The sequence below is a fragment of the Myotis nattereri genome (assembly GCF_964212035.1).
Source record: "Myotis nattereri genome assembly, chromosome: 3".
Classification (NCBI taxonomy): domain Eukaryota; kingdom Metazoa; phylum Chordata; class Mammalia; order Chiroptera; family Vespertilionidae; genus Myotis; species Myotis nattereri.
This window is the reverse complement of record NC_138077.1, coordinates 146485553-146501349: the sequence shown is the minus strand read 5'-3', so window position 1 is coordinate 146501349 and position 15797 is coordinate 146485553. Positions and strand designations below refer to the sequence as shown.

The window sequence follows — 15797 nt, the reverse complement described above, 5'->3', positions numbered from 1 at the left end:
GCAGGCTGGTCCTGAACGCCTAGCAGTGCCCACATAGAAAGACACCAAGGAGAGGACGTTTTGATGCATTTTGTGCACAAAGTCCGGCCAAAGCAAACTCACATAGGGTCCTGGAACAGTGTTGAAACCTTCACCTCCCAGATGAGGACTGAACCCCACATCCTGAGAGGCAAGTCACACGTTCTCCCCACCCAATTTCTGGGATGGCTGTGCTTGCCTATTTCCTCCAAAGCCACGTGACGGGAGACGTGATCTGAAGCATGTCTCCCATTAACCGTATATCATGACTCAATGTTTTTTTAAAGTTTGTTTTAAAGAAATAATAACTTCCATGGCCAGGAACCTACAGTCATAATTTGCAAAGCTACATATTCATGAGCCATGTGCCAAGGGTACCTGCCAATCGTGCATTCAGAACACAGATCCACACAACCATTGAGAAACCATCGGGTGTTTTTATTCTGTATCCACAACCAGAATACTTCCTTTCAAAGACAAGACTTAAAACATATTCAACAACTTTTCTCAAAACACTTATGATGCTCATCCTCTGCTTTTAATTTTTATTTTTGCTGAAATACAAAGAACTAAAGGATTGAAACTGCTCTCTGTTCTTAACACCCTACATGTTTCTGCATGTCCAAGAGGAAAGTTCTGAGATGCTGCCCTCCGAGTATAAACACACACAAACTTGAATGTGAGTCAGTAAAAAAGCAATACTCTAATCTCCCATGGAAATGTTACAAAAATGACAGCCTATGGGAATATGTATATATACAGAGAGAAGCAGAATATCTCACTCCATCTGAGAGACAGACTCAGTCCGCACAGCATAACAAATTAATGAAGTGTGAGCTGCTTTATAATGTAGAGTTTCTCAGCGTAGAGTCCCAAGCCACAAAGGGATCCTTGCTGGCCTCACAGAATGACCTCTCCAGACTCCCAAATTTACCCTTTCGCGTCTTCCAGCGTTAGCATGACGTTAGGAGCCTGACCCAAAATTTTAAGTGCATTTGCCATCCAAAGGGTGTTTTTCAGAAAAAAGAAAAAAAATGTTGGCATCTTTACTATTACTTGCCACGATCCTCAGTCTATTTTTGCCTTCCAAATGTGCTTCTGGGAAATCCCTCGCTGGGGAGGATTATTTTATTTTTCTTTTAAATTACATCCAATCTGCCAATCCTGGTTCAAGGGCACAAACTGAATTTTACAAAACACTTGGCTCCAAATAGGTTCCTAGAATTCTCTTTACAGAGAGTTCCTCTTCATCAAGACTGATAATCTACATTCCAGTTTACAGAGAAGGAAATTAAGGTTCAGAGAAGCTAAAGAATCTGCCAGGGTCATGGAGCTGGTAGAAAGCAGGGTAGCCAACAGAACCAGAGACCTCACTTCTCGCTCTACAGCGCTTTCTCCTCCACCACCCAAAATCAAGAAGTCAGCAGTGCTGGGTAGACAGAACTCCTCTTGGCCCCTACTAATAGGAACAAACACTGGGAAGTAATCACCATGAAGGCTCTTCCTGATCACTTACTCAATTTCATAGATTCTGAATCCACACATCTGACAATTGAAGACACTGGGGCTCTGAGAGGTTAGGTGACTTTGCTTTAGCAAGGGAACAAGTGCAGATCCAAACTATGTCTGCTCGACTCCCAAACGAGGCAATACAAAGCCAGGCTTTTAACAGAGTGAAAAGGGAAAGCAGTGAGGCAGAGCAGGGGTAAAAGGCAGGGGTCATGCCTGTCCCTGCCTCTTACACAGAAATTCTCCCCATTGGGTTGTTTCCTTCTCTTTCTCCCCTTCCCAGGAGGGCTGGCTGAGGAGCTGAGCTGGTGAAAGTGGAGGAGAAAGGGAATGAAGGGGCAGACAGAGAGTAATGACTGTTATGAAAACAAAATAATTGCTTGGCTGGAAGAAGGAAGAGCTCTTATAACAAACAAGGACAACAAAACCTGGCCAAGGCTCTGGGAGTGACTGAATAGAAACTATGGTAGATACAGCACGGCAAGAATATGAGATTGTATAGATTTAAGATGTAAATGCCTCTGCGATGGTCGGTTCTCTATGTTAACTTGGTGTAGCTACCTACTGCCGCTATTCACTCAAACACTAACCTAGATTTGGCTGGGAAGGTATTTTGTTGATGTGATTCAAATCCATAAGCGAGTGACTCTAAGTGATGGAGATTATCCTAGATCCGTGGTCGGCAAACTGCAGCTCGTGAGCCACATGCGGCTCTTTGGCCCCTTGAGTGTGGCTCTTCCTAAGCCTTAGGAGTACCCTAATTAAGTTAATAACAATGTACCTACCTATATAGTTTAAGTTTAAAAAATATGGCTCTCAAAAGAAATTTCAATCATTGTATTGTTGATATTTGGCTCTGCTGACTATTGAGTTTGCTGACCACTGTCCTAGATAATCTGTGTGGGTCTGATTCAGTCGTTGAAAGGCCTGAGCAGGGCTGAGGCTGGGCTCATGCCTGAGAGGTCCCGCTGCCTCTCTTGACCTCTGGCCCCGCAGATTTCTGACTCGCCTTGCCTGACCCCACAATGGCGTAGGCCAATTCCTTGCAATAAATCTCTTCATATATATCTCCTACTGGTTCTCTTTCTCTGGATGATCCTTGACTGATATAGCTTCTGTGAATTGCTGATGCAAGCCCCAAGAGGAATGGGACTGCATATTCTGGCTCAACAACCACAGGCCTAATAACAGTGTTGTTTTGGGGGAAGGGGCAGGGGAGGATGGGATTCTAAAGAACATATCTTTGGGAATGAGGATGAGGTAGGATGGAGATGGGAACTTCAGCTCCAAAACTGGATGCTTTAACCAAAGACAGGCCATGTTCCTGTACTCACCCCTATTTTCCAGTCTAGACTGAACAGTCCCTGGTGAGGACCAAGGTGACTGCTACGCCACAATGTGAACTGAACACATTTAATGTCTCTGAAGAAAGGATCCCAAGACTGCCAAGGGTGATGCAGATATTGAGCAGGGAACCCTAGTGCAGCCAATCCAGAGATGGGCCGACCAGAACCAGAAAATGCTGCTGGGAAGCGGGTCAAGAAGCAGTTTTAAAACTTTTCCCCTAATGGAATACTGGTGTGACCTAGATCCCAGTACTTAAGCCATTCACAATACACTTTGCTGAAATGAAACCTGATAGGAGAGTCCACGCCACCTCCTCACTGGTCAGTGAGTGATGCCTTGATGTAGCTTGAGTTCAGTTTTTTGTTTTTTTTAATATATTTTTATTGATTTCAAAGAGGAAGGAAGAGTTAGAGAGAGACAGAAACATCAATAAGATAGAATCATTGATCGGCTGCCTCCTGCATGCCCCCCCCACCCCCCCACCCCCAGGATTGAGCCCGCAACCTGGGCATGTGCCCTGACCAGGAATTGAACTGTGACCTCCTGGTTCACAGGTCAACACTGAACCACTGAGCCACACTGGCTGTGCACAAGTTCAGTTCTAAAGTCCTGCGTATGAAACAGTCATTAGTGGCTCCAGATTGGAGATGGTATCACAGTCATACCCCTGAGTCAGGCGGTGTGTGACTGTCCCAGTGAGGTCTCCATTTACCCTTCTGGAAAGTATGGGGCACCTGGATCATAATCTGTCTCTCAGGAGGTCACCCAATTACCGTCCTTACATTATCTGTGACTGGGGAACAATGACAGAGGCTCCAAGTAAAAGGGGGGAAATCAGGAAAAAATGGACTGCAAACACCTGGGAGGTGTAACCAGTGTTAGAATGCTATGCCATTTTTAAGGGGGCAGCCACATGGCTAACTTCCAGCCATTGGTAGAGCAGCTGCTGACACTTTCTGAAGCTTCCCATGGTGTCAGGAGTATTGTGATTATCTACAGCCAGATGTGCTCAGGGCCACCTCCCACATCTGGACCTCGGGGGAAATCACTTCACTTAAGTGTTTTCCTTTGCAAAAGGAGAACCCTCCCAGGACACAGTGGACAATTAAAATCCAACGTCCCTGGCTACCCCTATTTGCTCAGATGATCAAAGCATAACTTCATTCAATCCCAGGATCAAAATCTGGGATATGTGATGTAAAGAAAGTAGGAGAAATCTAACCCCAACCGCTAATCCCCATCATTTAAAAACATATTCATTATCACTATTGCTAACATTTATGATGATGTTGAGCACTTACAAGGTGCTAGAGATGATTCTAAGCCATGGATTACGGCCACTGTTTACTAGCTGTGTGACCAGGCACAAGTTAACCTCTCTTTGAATCAATTTCCTCATCTTAAAGTGAGGATAATAATAGTACCTACTTCACAGCCTTCTTATGAAGATTAAATAAGATAATATATGTAACGTGCTTAGAAGAGTGGCAGCATGTGGCACATGCTGTGTGTCTTAAATATACACATACAGGTATACACATCCTCACGACAGGTCACAAGAGTTGTCTGGCAGAGCAGGGTGGACAGGCCCCAATTCATTCCTGCTGTGGCAGGACCATAACCTTCTTGTCCAAACTGCTAGGAAAGGATATATGAACCATGTCCAAGGGCTGGAGCAGTGCTGGCTCCAAACAGCAGTTCTGAATCATCCAGAAACTACAGGCGCTGCAGAAGAGGCTCCCCGTGATACAGATGGAGGCGCTACAGATCAAATGGGCAGTGGGCTTTTGCCAAAGGTGGCAGGTGGATAAGCCCCTGACTCCCAGGCACACCCTGGGCCCCAGCTGTGCCATTTACCACCCAGATGGGACAAAGTGGAAGCAGACCCATGATGACTACCTGGCCCAGTGACGTAAGAGCCCCCATTTGCAACAAAGACCCCAGGCCATTTGGGGACAGGATGTGAGGACTAAGGGCAAAAGCAGAGCTTGGCATAAAATTGTAACCTGGACAGAGAAACACAAAAAGCTAAAGGGGCTCCTTCCTGGCCGGCAGAAATCTGCTTCTGAGCCAGGGAGCGAGGTGATGGAGGGTTGGAGTGCCAGGCCCGGGTGGCCTCAAACACCCAATGACTCTGCAGCTAGGAAGGAGTCGGCCCATCCTGCAGTCCCTTGCAGTGACTGGAACTGTGGGCTCCCTTCGGGGATGCTCACCAAGGGCCTCGCTGTCTGCAGGTTATGAGAGGCCCAAGGCGCAGCCATGAGCCTGCGGTCAGCCCCACCAGGATCTCCCGAGAGACAGATCTCTTTCCCTCCCTCTCATGACATGAAAAAATATTCTGCATCCTCCCTTAACAAAACACTTGCTTTTCCTACCCAACAGCTCTCTGGTGGCTGCTCGCCACACTAACCAAGGGCACCAGAGATGTTAACATTTCATACGGTTGCCAAACCCATGGGAAGGGCAGCAGCATCAGATCACCAGATTAGCCTCCGACAGTAAAACCTTAAAGGACGTCATGGGATTCCACACGAAGAAACACCAGTCTTCCCCTCTCAGGGAAATTGGGTTTATTTAACCTCAATCTGTTGTATGAAAGCAAAGCCCTCACAGGGCTGGGGCCCCTGCCTGCACACAGACATGACACACAGCTGGTCCAGCAGAGCCAGGAAAAGTCTACGCCTGCCCGAACCTCCAGGGCAGGATGTCGTGATCAGGAAGAGTCAGTCCACCCAGGCAAACTCCGGAGGCCAGGGCCACGCATGGACTCGCTGGCAGCATCTCCAGCCTGAACCCAGGAGTCAGGAGACATCCCACCAAGTCTTTCCAAAGGTCCTTCTGAACCAGGACTACCAGCAGAAACTGGACTCTTTCCACCATGGCTCTGGTTGCCATGGTGACATTTAGGAAGAGCTCTCACCACAAAAGGGCCAGAAATGATTCCTAGGAAATAGGGTAGTTGTCGAGCCTAGTTCAGGAGAGGCTCAGGCCCCTTATAATCAGGGCTCTTTGAGACAAGCCACAAAACCAACAGATGAGCAGCCTCTGCACCAAAAATGCACAGGACACAACCACTGGGACTACCCCACAGGACACAGTGACTCATTCCACAAGAGACGTTTTAAAAAAAGAAAAAAGAAACAAATCTTAAAACAGTCAGCTGTGTAATCTGCCTGGAAGAGAAAATTCAGTTGGGGAAAGGCTTACTTGGAAATACAAAACGGTATATCCAGACCCCTCATCTAGAGGGTGACACTGCGGGTTGAGCAAAAAGGCTGTGCGTGGGTCTGCAAGCCCGACCCATCGGCCACACGCTGCGGCCAGGCAGCCTCACGGCGGGAAGGGAGCTGCCTTCGTCGTACTTGGAGTGCAAGCATGCTCATCTTCTCCCATTTCCAGCGCCCAACCTCACTGCCATGAATTGACATTCCTGATCTCTTAACCAACTCCCCCGCCCCCCCCAAAATGCAGAGCTCCGTGAGGACAGGCAATGCACCGCCTTTCTCTCTGGATCCCCCACACTTGGCACAGGTCCCCGCCTCCTGCCGGCACTAAAGACGGGGTGTCAAAGGAATGAACAGGTAGATACATAAACCGTCATACCAGGTATGCTAATGTCATGTTTTGCTAAACGTGGGAAGGATTACCAAACAAGGGAAAGGAGACAATTAGAAAATAAAAATAAAAATACATTTCCAGATTTCTTGAATGCAACACAGCAGAGAATACAGCGCTTTTTTAAAAGTTCCCTCCTGCACAAGCAAACTTGAACGTCTGAGCTATTTGTAGGGCACGTGTGGACGCCAGAGCCCTCAATTACACATCTCCTGGATTCATGAAGAGAGGACTGGACAGCTCAGCACACATCTGGGGCTGTTTAACAACTGATTGGAAATTTCGCCTTCTGATTTCCAGTTAAATACTGGGCACAGGAAAACAAATAGCACTTGTTTTTCACTGAGCCTTGTCAGCCATCCAAACTGCAGTGCAGAGCAGAGAACTGCCTGTGGTGTGGTGGCAGGGGCCCAAAATATTTGGGACCTTCCTCCCCCCTGCCCCCCAAGCTTAAGTAAAAGGAATAAACCAGATTTTGGCAACTTCAGCTTCTTCACCCATTTCTCCCCCCTTTTTCAGAAACACAAAGCTAGGTTTTAAATATTAAGCATGGTCCTGGTATTAATTTACATTTTTTTCATTAGGATTAAATTTTTATTTGTTTTTAATCCAAAGCCAATAACATCAAATTTGGTTTCTCTCGGTTATTTCAACTGCCCTGCCCTGATATTTACTTGGATTTGCTGAAGAGGCAATGTTCAGATTACCATTTTTTTGTTTCTAATTAAACTGGGATATAATATCTAATGGGTGCATTATCACAAAATCAGAGCTGGAAAGCTGGAAGGGACTTTAGAGATGGGCTAGTGCCGACCTGAATCACCCAGAAACTCTGGAGAAGAAAAAACTAAGGCTCGCCCAGCCAGCGCGGCTCAGTGGTTAAGCGTCAGCCTATGAACCAGGAGGTCACAGTTCGATTCCTGGTCAGGGCACATGCCCGGGCTGCAGGCTTGATCCCCAGCAGGGGGCGTGCAGGAGGCAGCTGATCAATGATTCTCATCGATGTGTCTCTCTCTCTCTCTCTCTCTCTCTCTCTCTCTCTCTCTCTCCCTCCCTCCCTCCCTCTCCCTTCCTCTCTAAAATCAGTAACAATGTATTAAAAACAAACAAACTAACTAAGGCCTGAGTAGTTAAGTGATTTTGTCCAGTGATGTACTGGTATAACTAGTTAGTGGTAGAGCCAAGACTAGTCCCCAGACCTGATACCCAAGCTAGAGTGTTATCTAGAAACAAAAGCCCAAGTTACTTCTGAGATGCCAGATAAAATACACGACACTTCGTTATATTTGAATTTCAGATAAATAAAAAGTACTTTTTCAGTAAAAGTCTTCCCCAAATATCACATGGACATACTAAAAAATGGTTGATTATCTGAAATTCAAATTTAATTGGTCACCCTTTATCTTTGTTAAATCTGGAAACCCTACCTTGGAGACCAACATGCCCTACCTCTCCATCCCTCCAATCAAACACAAACATTTGTATTCATTTATTTCTGATTTTAATGATAAATGGCTGGAAAAATTAACCACAGCACAGTAATCCCAAGAGTAAATGATGTTGGAAGTTCCTGCTTATTACTTGAGACTTTCCTAATCTTTTAGATACCTTTTTTCCTTATAAGCAATTAAAGCAACTAATCCTGACACTAAGAGTCTGGCCAAGACCTCTGGATTCAAAATTTTATGTTATTAGAAGCCAGGCATTAGGGTCTCATCTTGAAAACTGCCGCCTGTCGAAGGACTTCAAGGCTGCAGGCCCTGAACCCAGGAGACAGGGTTCATGTTCATGTTTGGAACACACACAAAAAGGAAGGTTTTTTTCTTTTAAAAAAAACAACAAACAACAACTCTATAGGTACACAGAATAAAGTAAAAAGATTTTAGCCTGGCCGATGAGCACTGACCTATGAACCAGGAGGTCACGGTTTGATTCCTCATCCAGGTTGCAGGCTCAATCCCCAGTGGGGGGCTAGCAGGAGGCAGCTAATCAATGATTCTCTCTCATCATTGATGTTTCTATCTCTTTCTCCCTCTCCCTACCTCTTTCTCTCTGAAATTAATAAAAATATATATTCCTTAAAGTAAAAATATTGTAAAATTTAGTTAATTTTAAAACTATCCCTTTTAAAAAGTGTGATGCGGCAAGTTTTCTCTAACAGCTTTATTGAAATATAATTCACCCTCATTGTAATTACATAAATTACATAAACATAATAATATAATTAAAATTCACCCTTACTATTCACTTTATTGAAATGTCATAATATTCACCCTTTTAAATTGTACAATGGTGTTTTAGTATATTTATAATTGTGGTAATATTCACCACTATCTAGTTCCAGACATTTTTTTCACCCCCAAAAGAAACTCGATGCCCTTAGTGGTCATTCCCCATTCTCCCCACCCACCAGCCCCTGGCAACTACTGATCTATTTTCTGTCTCTATGGATTTGACTATTTGGGACATTTTATGTAAATGGAATCATACAACATGTGGTCTTTTGTGTCTGGCTTTTTTCATTTGTAGTGTTTTCAAGGTTCATCCATGTTGTAATATGCATCACTTACTTCCTTCTCCTAATGGCCAAATAATATTCCATTGTATGAGTATACCACTTTTTTTTTAATTCATTAAGTCAGTTCATAGACATTTTGGCTTGTTTTCACTTTTTGATTATTATGAATAATGCTGCTATGAACATTTGTGGACAAGTTTTGCTGTGGACATAATGTTATGCCCAACTGTTTTCCAAAGCAACATTTTATATTCCCACCAGCAGTGTATGTCGGTTCCAGTTTCCCCACATCTTCAACAACACTCGTTATTATCTGCCTTTTTTATTACAGCCATCCTAGTGGGTGTGCAGTGGCATCTCATTGTGGTTTTAAATTTGCAATTTCCTGATGACTAATGATATTGAGCATCTTATTTATTTATTTATGTGTTTGTTTGTTTATTTATTGGCCATTTGTGCTTTCATTTTGGAGAAATTCAAATTGTAGCTTTTTTTTTTTTTAAAGAATCTAGTATTGTAGCTCTTCTCAATCTTTTCTGGCAAACTCAGATTGAAAGTTCAGACGTCTATCGCCCAGTTGACCTACCCTACTTTTTCTTCAATGTGGAAATAATTACATACGTAAAAATAAGCTTAGATGATTCTTCTAAGAGAGTTTTACTTGTAGTTTCAACCAGGCAGACCGAAAGGGTAGGATTATTTTTATTTCTGATTGCACTGAGGAACAACTCTAACCTACCCAATATTCTCTGGGTCACCCCTGTACCAGGCAAAGAAAAACTAAAAGGCTTTGCATGACAACTTCATCGTGTCAGAGTGTGTGTGTGTACGTGTGTGTGTGCATGCGTGTGTGCGTGTGCGTGCGTGTGTGCGTGTGTGTGTGTGCGTGTGTGTGTGTGTGTGTGTGTGTGTGTGTGTGTGTGAGACTATTGGAGACTCAGCCTGAAACAATCCCACTTCTGGCCACTTCCATTTCCCAGGTAACGAGAAAAAACAGATAAAGGGACTACACGTGCAGAGGAAACTCAATCCCACTTTCTCCCTGCCGGCACGCTCCCACTTGCCTGTACTGTGGGATCACAAGGAGTACTGGAGTGATTTGACAAAGAAAAAAAAAAAAACTTTATTAGATAGTAAGTCCTCCTTAATGTTGTTGACAATTTTTGAAAACAGAGACTTTAGGCAAAACAATGTATAATGAAACCAACTTTACCATGGGCTAATTGATATGAACAAGAGTTAAGTTCCTATGGCATATCTCTGGTTATAAACATCAACAAACTTCTAAAGACCCAAAACACTTCTAAGAGTAATCACTGAAATAAGTGTGAGCTGCACATATATTTAAGAAAGGTTAATAAAAACAAGTAAGAAAAGTCATTTCCTACTTATTTCTGATCACAGCTGAGGGTGGCCAGAGCCCATGCTGGCAGTCAGGGTGCAAGGTGGGAACCCACCCTGAAGAGCGCCCTTCCATCGCAGGGCACACTCACCCACACTCACTCGACTGGGACCAGTTAGATGTGCCAATGAAACCAGCGTGCACATCTCTGGGACGTGGGAGGAAACTGGAGTCCCCAGAGAAAACCCACGCAGACACGGGGAGAATGTGCAAACTCCACACAGACAAGGCCCTGGCTGGGAATTGACTGTTTTCCCCTTTTCAACAGTTATAACAAAATGATGCCGAAGGGAACAACGTTGTTCGAGGACCTGCTAGGTAATGTTTTTAGTCAGCCTCGTGGGTGGCTGAGGCATTCTGAGTAACACAAGGCCCTGCTAACTAATTATGAAAGGTTTCCTTTTCTAATTTGGGTAGTTAAACAATGCAGACATTCGACTTAAATTAAAAAGTCACCCTGATGGGTGAGTAGATGCCATTATTTGAACTTTTCTCACCACCTTACTTAAAAAAAAAAAATCTGTTCAAGTATTGTAACTCTACCTAGAAAGTAAAGACACCTTTAAGACAGCAACACAAGTCCTTCAGCAGCACATCAGGAAGGAAGCAAGGGCCTCTGCACCTTACACCCAGAGTCAAGAGACCCAGCATCTCTCCTCAGCTCCTCTAAGGTTTCTAACCTTGGAGAGGACAGTGATGGAAATAGCCAAATTTCCAAAGAGTCCATGGGTCTTCTGAGGTGTTTGGACAAAACACTTTATGCAAAATAATTCAGTTATCTCCACACTGTTACTCAACTTCTATAAACAGAACATACCGTGATTCTCTACCCAGCAGCTGAGGCCTCTGCTGCTGTGAATGCCCAGTGGAAGAGTAGGCCCTGAAATTCCCTTCAGACTGCAAGAGTCCCGCCTTCTTCACTTAGCTCACTCTCAGGGGAGCTGCCCAATGCTATTTCAGATAAGGGTTTAATCTCCAACATTTACAGAGAACTCATACAACTTAACAAAAGGAAGATAAACAATCCAATCAAAAAATGGGCAAAGGACCAAAATAGACACCTTTCGAAAGAGGACATACAGAAGGCCAAGAGACATATGAAAACATGCTCAAAGTCACTAATCATCCGAGAGATGCAAATCAAAACAACAATGAGGTACCATCTCACACCTGTCAGAATGGCTATCATCAACAAATCAACCAATGACAAGTGCTGGCGAGGATGCGGAGAAAAAGGAACCCTTGTGCACTGCTGGTGTGAATGAGGACTGGAGCAGCCACTGTGGAAGACAGTATGGAGCTTCCTCAAAAAATTAAAAATGGAACTCCCATTTGACCCAGTAATCCCACTTCCAGGAATATATCCCAAGAAACCAGAAACACCAATCAGAAAGGATATATGCACCCTTATGTTCATAGCAGCACAATTTACAATAGCGAAGATCTGGAAACAGCCTAAGTGCCCATCAGCAGATGAATGGATTAGAAAACTGTGGTACATCTATACAATGGAATATTATGCTGTTATAAAAAAGAAGGGACGTTTACCATTTGCAACAGCATGGATGGAACTGGAGAGCATTATGCTAAGAGAAATAAGCCAGTCGGAGAAAGTATCACATGATCTCACTCATATGTGGGATATAATGATCAACATAATTTGATGAACAAAAATAGATCCAGAGACAAATGGCAGGGGAGACAGGGGGTTAGAGATCAACCAAAGGACTTGTATGTATGCACATTAGCACAACCAATGGACACAGACACTGGGACGGTGGGGGCTTGCCCTTGGGGTGGGAGTGGCAGGGGGGTGTGGTCAATTGGAAAAAAGGAGACATATGTAAAACTTTAAACAATTAAAAAAAAGAAAACGTACAGATGGGAGAGAAAGCTGTTTTCCCTAAAGAAAGCCTGCTGGACAACAGGGCCGAGTTCAGATGTCCCAGAATTTAAATCCTTGATTTCTCCCATGTTGGTACTTTTAAATTTATCCCTTGATCTGCATTCTCCTTACATGAGATTAACTCCCAAGAGGGATGATGTTAAATTGTTTACAAAAACTGTCTCCCCCCCCCCCGCCCCCGCATTGTTAGTGTGCCTTAAACTGATGTCCAAGAGGCAGTTCTTAATAGATCTTTAACAAAATTAAACCAGATAAGTAATAATTAAGAGTAAGATGCTTTCCCTCAGAACCCATAGAAGGGCAGGTTGAAGAAGGAATCCAGAAAGTGACCAGTCAATGATGATATAGGTGGCTCACACATTTTCTCTGGACCCACAGCCCAGAGAAACTGGAACTCCTTTCAAGGTGGGGCTGGCTTCATGATTATAAATGTAAGTTCAACATCCTTCCCAAGTGTTCCTTACTATGACAAATAATAAATAGCAACAGAGAGGGCAGGTAATGTCTCTGAAGTTACTGGTGCCAAACTCTGCAGTAAACATTTTATATCTAATCTCATTTAATCAAGATAGTAACCCCGAGACGTAGGAACTATTACCATTCCTATACTACAACTGAGGAAAGTCAGGCTAAGATTAATTAAATCATTTGCCCCAGGTTACTGCTTGGATTCAAACCAGGATAGGTAAAGCCTTTACTCATAACCTCTTCATTCCTTGCCCAGTGTGTAGCCTCAAGCTTCACGTAGCTACTGAGCACCTGAAATGCGGCTCATGTGCCTAGAAACCGTACTGCTGATTGTCGTTTACATTTAAATAGCCACACTATATTGGATAGCATAGTTCTGCATTATAAGGGCTAAATGGGACCTTGTGATCACAAGTATCTTTAATTACAAGAGACTGACAATGAATATGAAGGGAGCCAATTTACCATTTGATTTTTGTAGAGTAAGTCCTACCTGGGTTGAGTCCCAACTCTAGTCGTTATTTAGGTCCCTACTTACCCTCTCTAAGTCTCAGTTCCTCCTCTGCAAATGCATCTGTTAAATGAGGTTAACACCCACATCATCACAGGGTTATTGTGAGAATTAAATGAGATAAAGTATCAGAGGGCTTACTGTAATACCAAGAGCTAAATGAAGTGCTAGTGATAGCAACAACTCTGACTTTTGGCCTTTTTAATTTAGAAGTGATGAGAGTTTTAATTCCCAAAAAGGCTATAATTTAAGTTATTAGTAACTACTACGTTATAAATGTACTTTTGAGCTAAAAACTTTTTATTGTGAAATAAAGTCACATTTACAAAACTGCAAATATTGTACAAGAACTCTTATGTACCCTTAAACTAGATTCTCCAGTTCCCAACATGTTGCTATATTTTCTTTATTAGTCTATCTATACATCGGGTGCTTTTTTGAATTATTTGGCCCTTTATCCGTTAATACTTAAGTGTACTATGTTTCCTAAGAAGGATAACCTCTTATATAACAATAGTTCAATTATTAAGTTCAAGAAATGTAATGCTGATACAACACTTCGATCTATAAGCCCAAGTCCAGCTTTGCCTGTTATCCCAATAACGTCCTTTAGAGCAGCGGTCGCCAACCTTTCAGACCTCATGGACTACCAGTGGTCCTCGGACCACGGGTTGGCGACCACTGCTTTAGGGCAATGGCCCCTTCCCTTCCCAAGAGGATCCAGGTCAGGATCGCCTGTGTCTTCTGAGTCTCCTTCGGTCTGGAATGGCACCTGAGCCTCTCTTTGTCTTTCATGACTCACACTTTTTAAGAGCACAGGCCAGTTATTTTGTAGAATGTCTCTCAACCTGTTCTTCTGCAACGTCTCCTCCTGATTAGGTTCGATGCTACACAAGTGATGGTGTGTTTGTTCTCTGTTATCACACCTGGAGGTGCACAACGCCTGTCTGCACCATGTTGATGCGATTCTGATCCCTTGGTGAAGGCACTGCTGGTATCTCCACTACATTTAGTTACTGTTTTTTCACTTGTTACTAATAAGTCCTTTCATTTGCTGTTAATAAAACTTGCAAATATATTGTCCCCCACATTCCCTCCACCTCCACTGACTTAGCTTGTATTGATGACTCTTGCATAAACAACTTTTACTATGATGGCTGCAAAATGATGGTTTTCGAACTCCATTATTCCTGCTACACTTATGGATGAGCATCCCACTATAAAGAGGATCGTCCCCCTTTTACTCATCTATTTATCTACTTATTAACTGCATTGATTATGGATTTTTCCTTTATTTAATGGGTACCACTGGATTTTTAAAAGTACTCTTCAAATACAAGTGACAAAAAACTACAGATCTGGATTAGTTAATTAGGAAAAACGTATCCATATAATGCCAGAGAAACACTATTAACTGAGGCCTCTTACTATTCTGAATGCTTGTGGGCGAGAGAGGTATAAAAAGCCGGCGGCTCTGTACTGGAGGACATTAGCCTGTAGCTCTAGCAATAGACAATGTGAGCTATCACTGTGAAGTGCAGTGTGGCTCATCATCAGACATGATATCATACCCCAAAAATCCATCCAAACAACCCATCAATTTCTCCACAACTAGCAAACTTGAATGTTCTGGCAAACTCAAAAGGACATGATTTACAAATAGTAGGTAATATTTGGATCTTTCCACAAGAGCTGGGTTCCAGCTTTTTTATAAAATACAAATGTTTTCACTGTGTCACTTTCTCAACAAACAGAACCTCGTATCAGAAACGAGGCCCGTGTTATATATACAAATAAAATGGGTTTGCGCGTCGTCGGTTTGTGGTCAGAGACCACACACCCAGCGGCTGTTTACAGTATTTACATTGCTCACGATGCCGCGAGGGGAGTCTCAGAGCCGAGACAAAGCTCAGGCCACACAGAGTATGACCATGGGTCCCGCTCCAACGTGCAAACTGGACGTGACGCTCCATCCACAGAGACGGCATGTGAGTGGTGTTTGTTTTCTGTGGAAGCTTATCGATGTCATCCAAATATCACTAAGAGCATACTCCAAACTGAACACACTGACGTTTCTGGTATTACTTCAATGAAAAAGCCTTGCGGAGTTTTAGGGTCATGACATCCTTGTGCTACGGATCTCTGTGGGGAGGCTTCCAGCACTTACCAAAAAAAGTCTGGCGACGCCAACGGCAAGCCGCTCTGTCTTCAGATGCCAGACGAGGGGCTGTGGGGAGTTGAGCAGGAACACGACAGGCTTGTGGTGAATGTGCACTGAGGAGATGGGGTTCAGGTGCAGGGTGACCTAGGAAGCACGAGAAAGAGGACTCTTAGGACTGACTTTCCACTACAGTCACTTAGGACCGCATCCGCAATACTTTCCCGAAGCTCAGCATTAAGAGAAGCAAGCTGCAAGTTAGTTCAGATTCCTGCCCATGGGTAAGACATATTAGATTGGAGCAGATGATTTTGCCAATATTTGACTCTTTTTCACTACAAAAAT

The 15797-nt window shown here is 43.6% G+C and overlaps 1 protein-coding gene across 1 annotated transcript in view; it reads right to left on the bottom strand.

The window, feature by feature from the left end:
* The window catches only part of TGFBR3 (transforming growth factor beta receptor 3), a 195517-nt gene that overhangs the window by 56461 nt on the left and 123259 nt on the right, over window positions 1-15797 (bottom strand). Inside the window, exon 4 of the mRNA XM_081087765.1 lies at window positions 15462-15599. Coding sequence (XP_080943891.1) covers window positions 15462-15599 — 138 coding nt within the window. The remainder of the gene's footprint in view (window positions 1-15461; window positions 15600-15797) is intronic.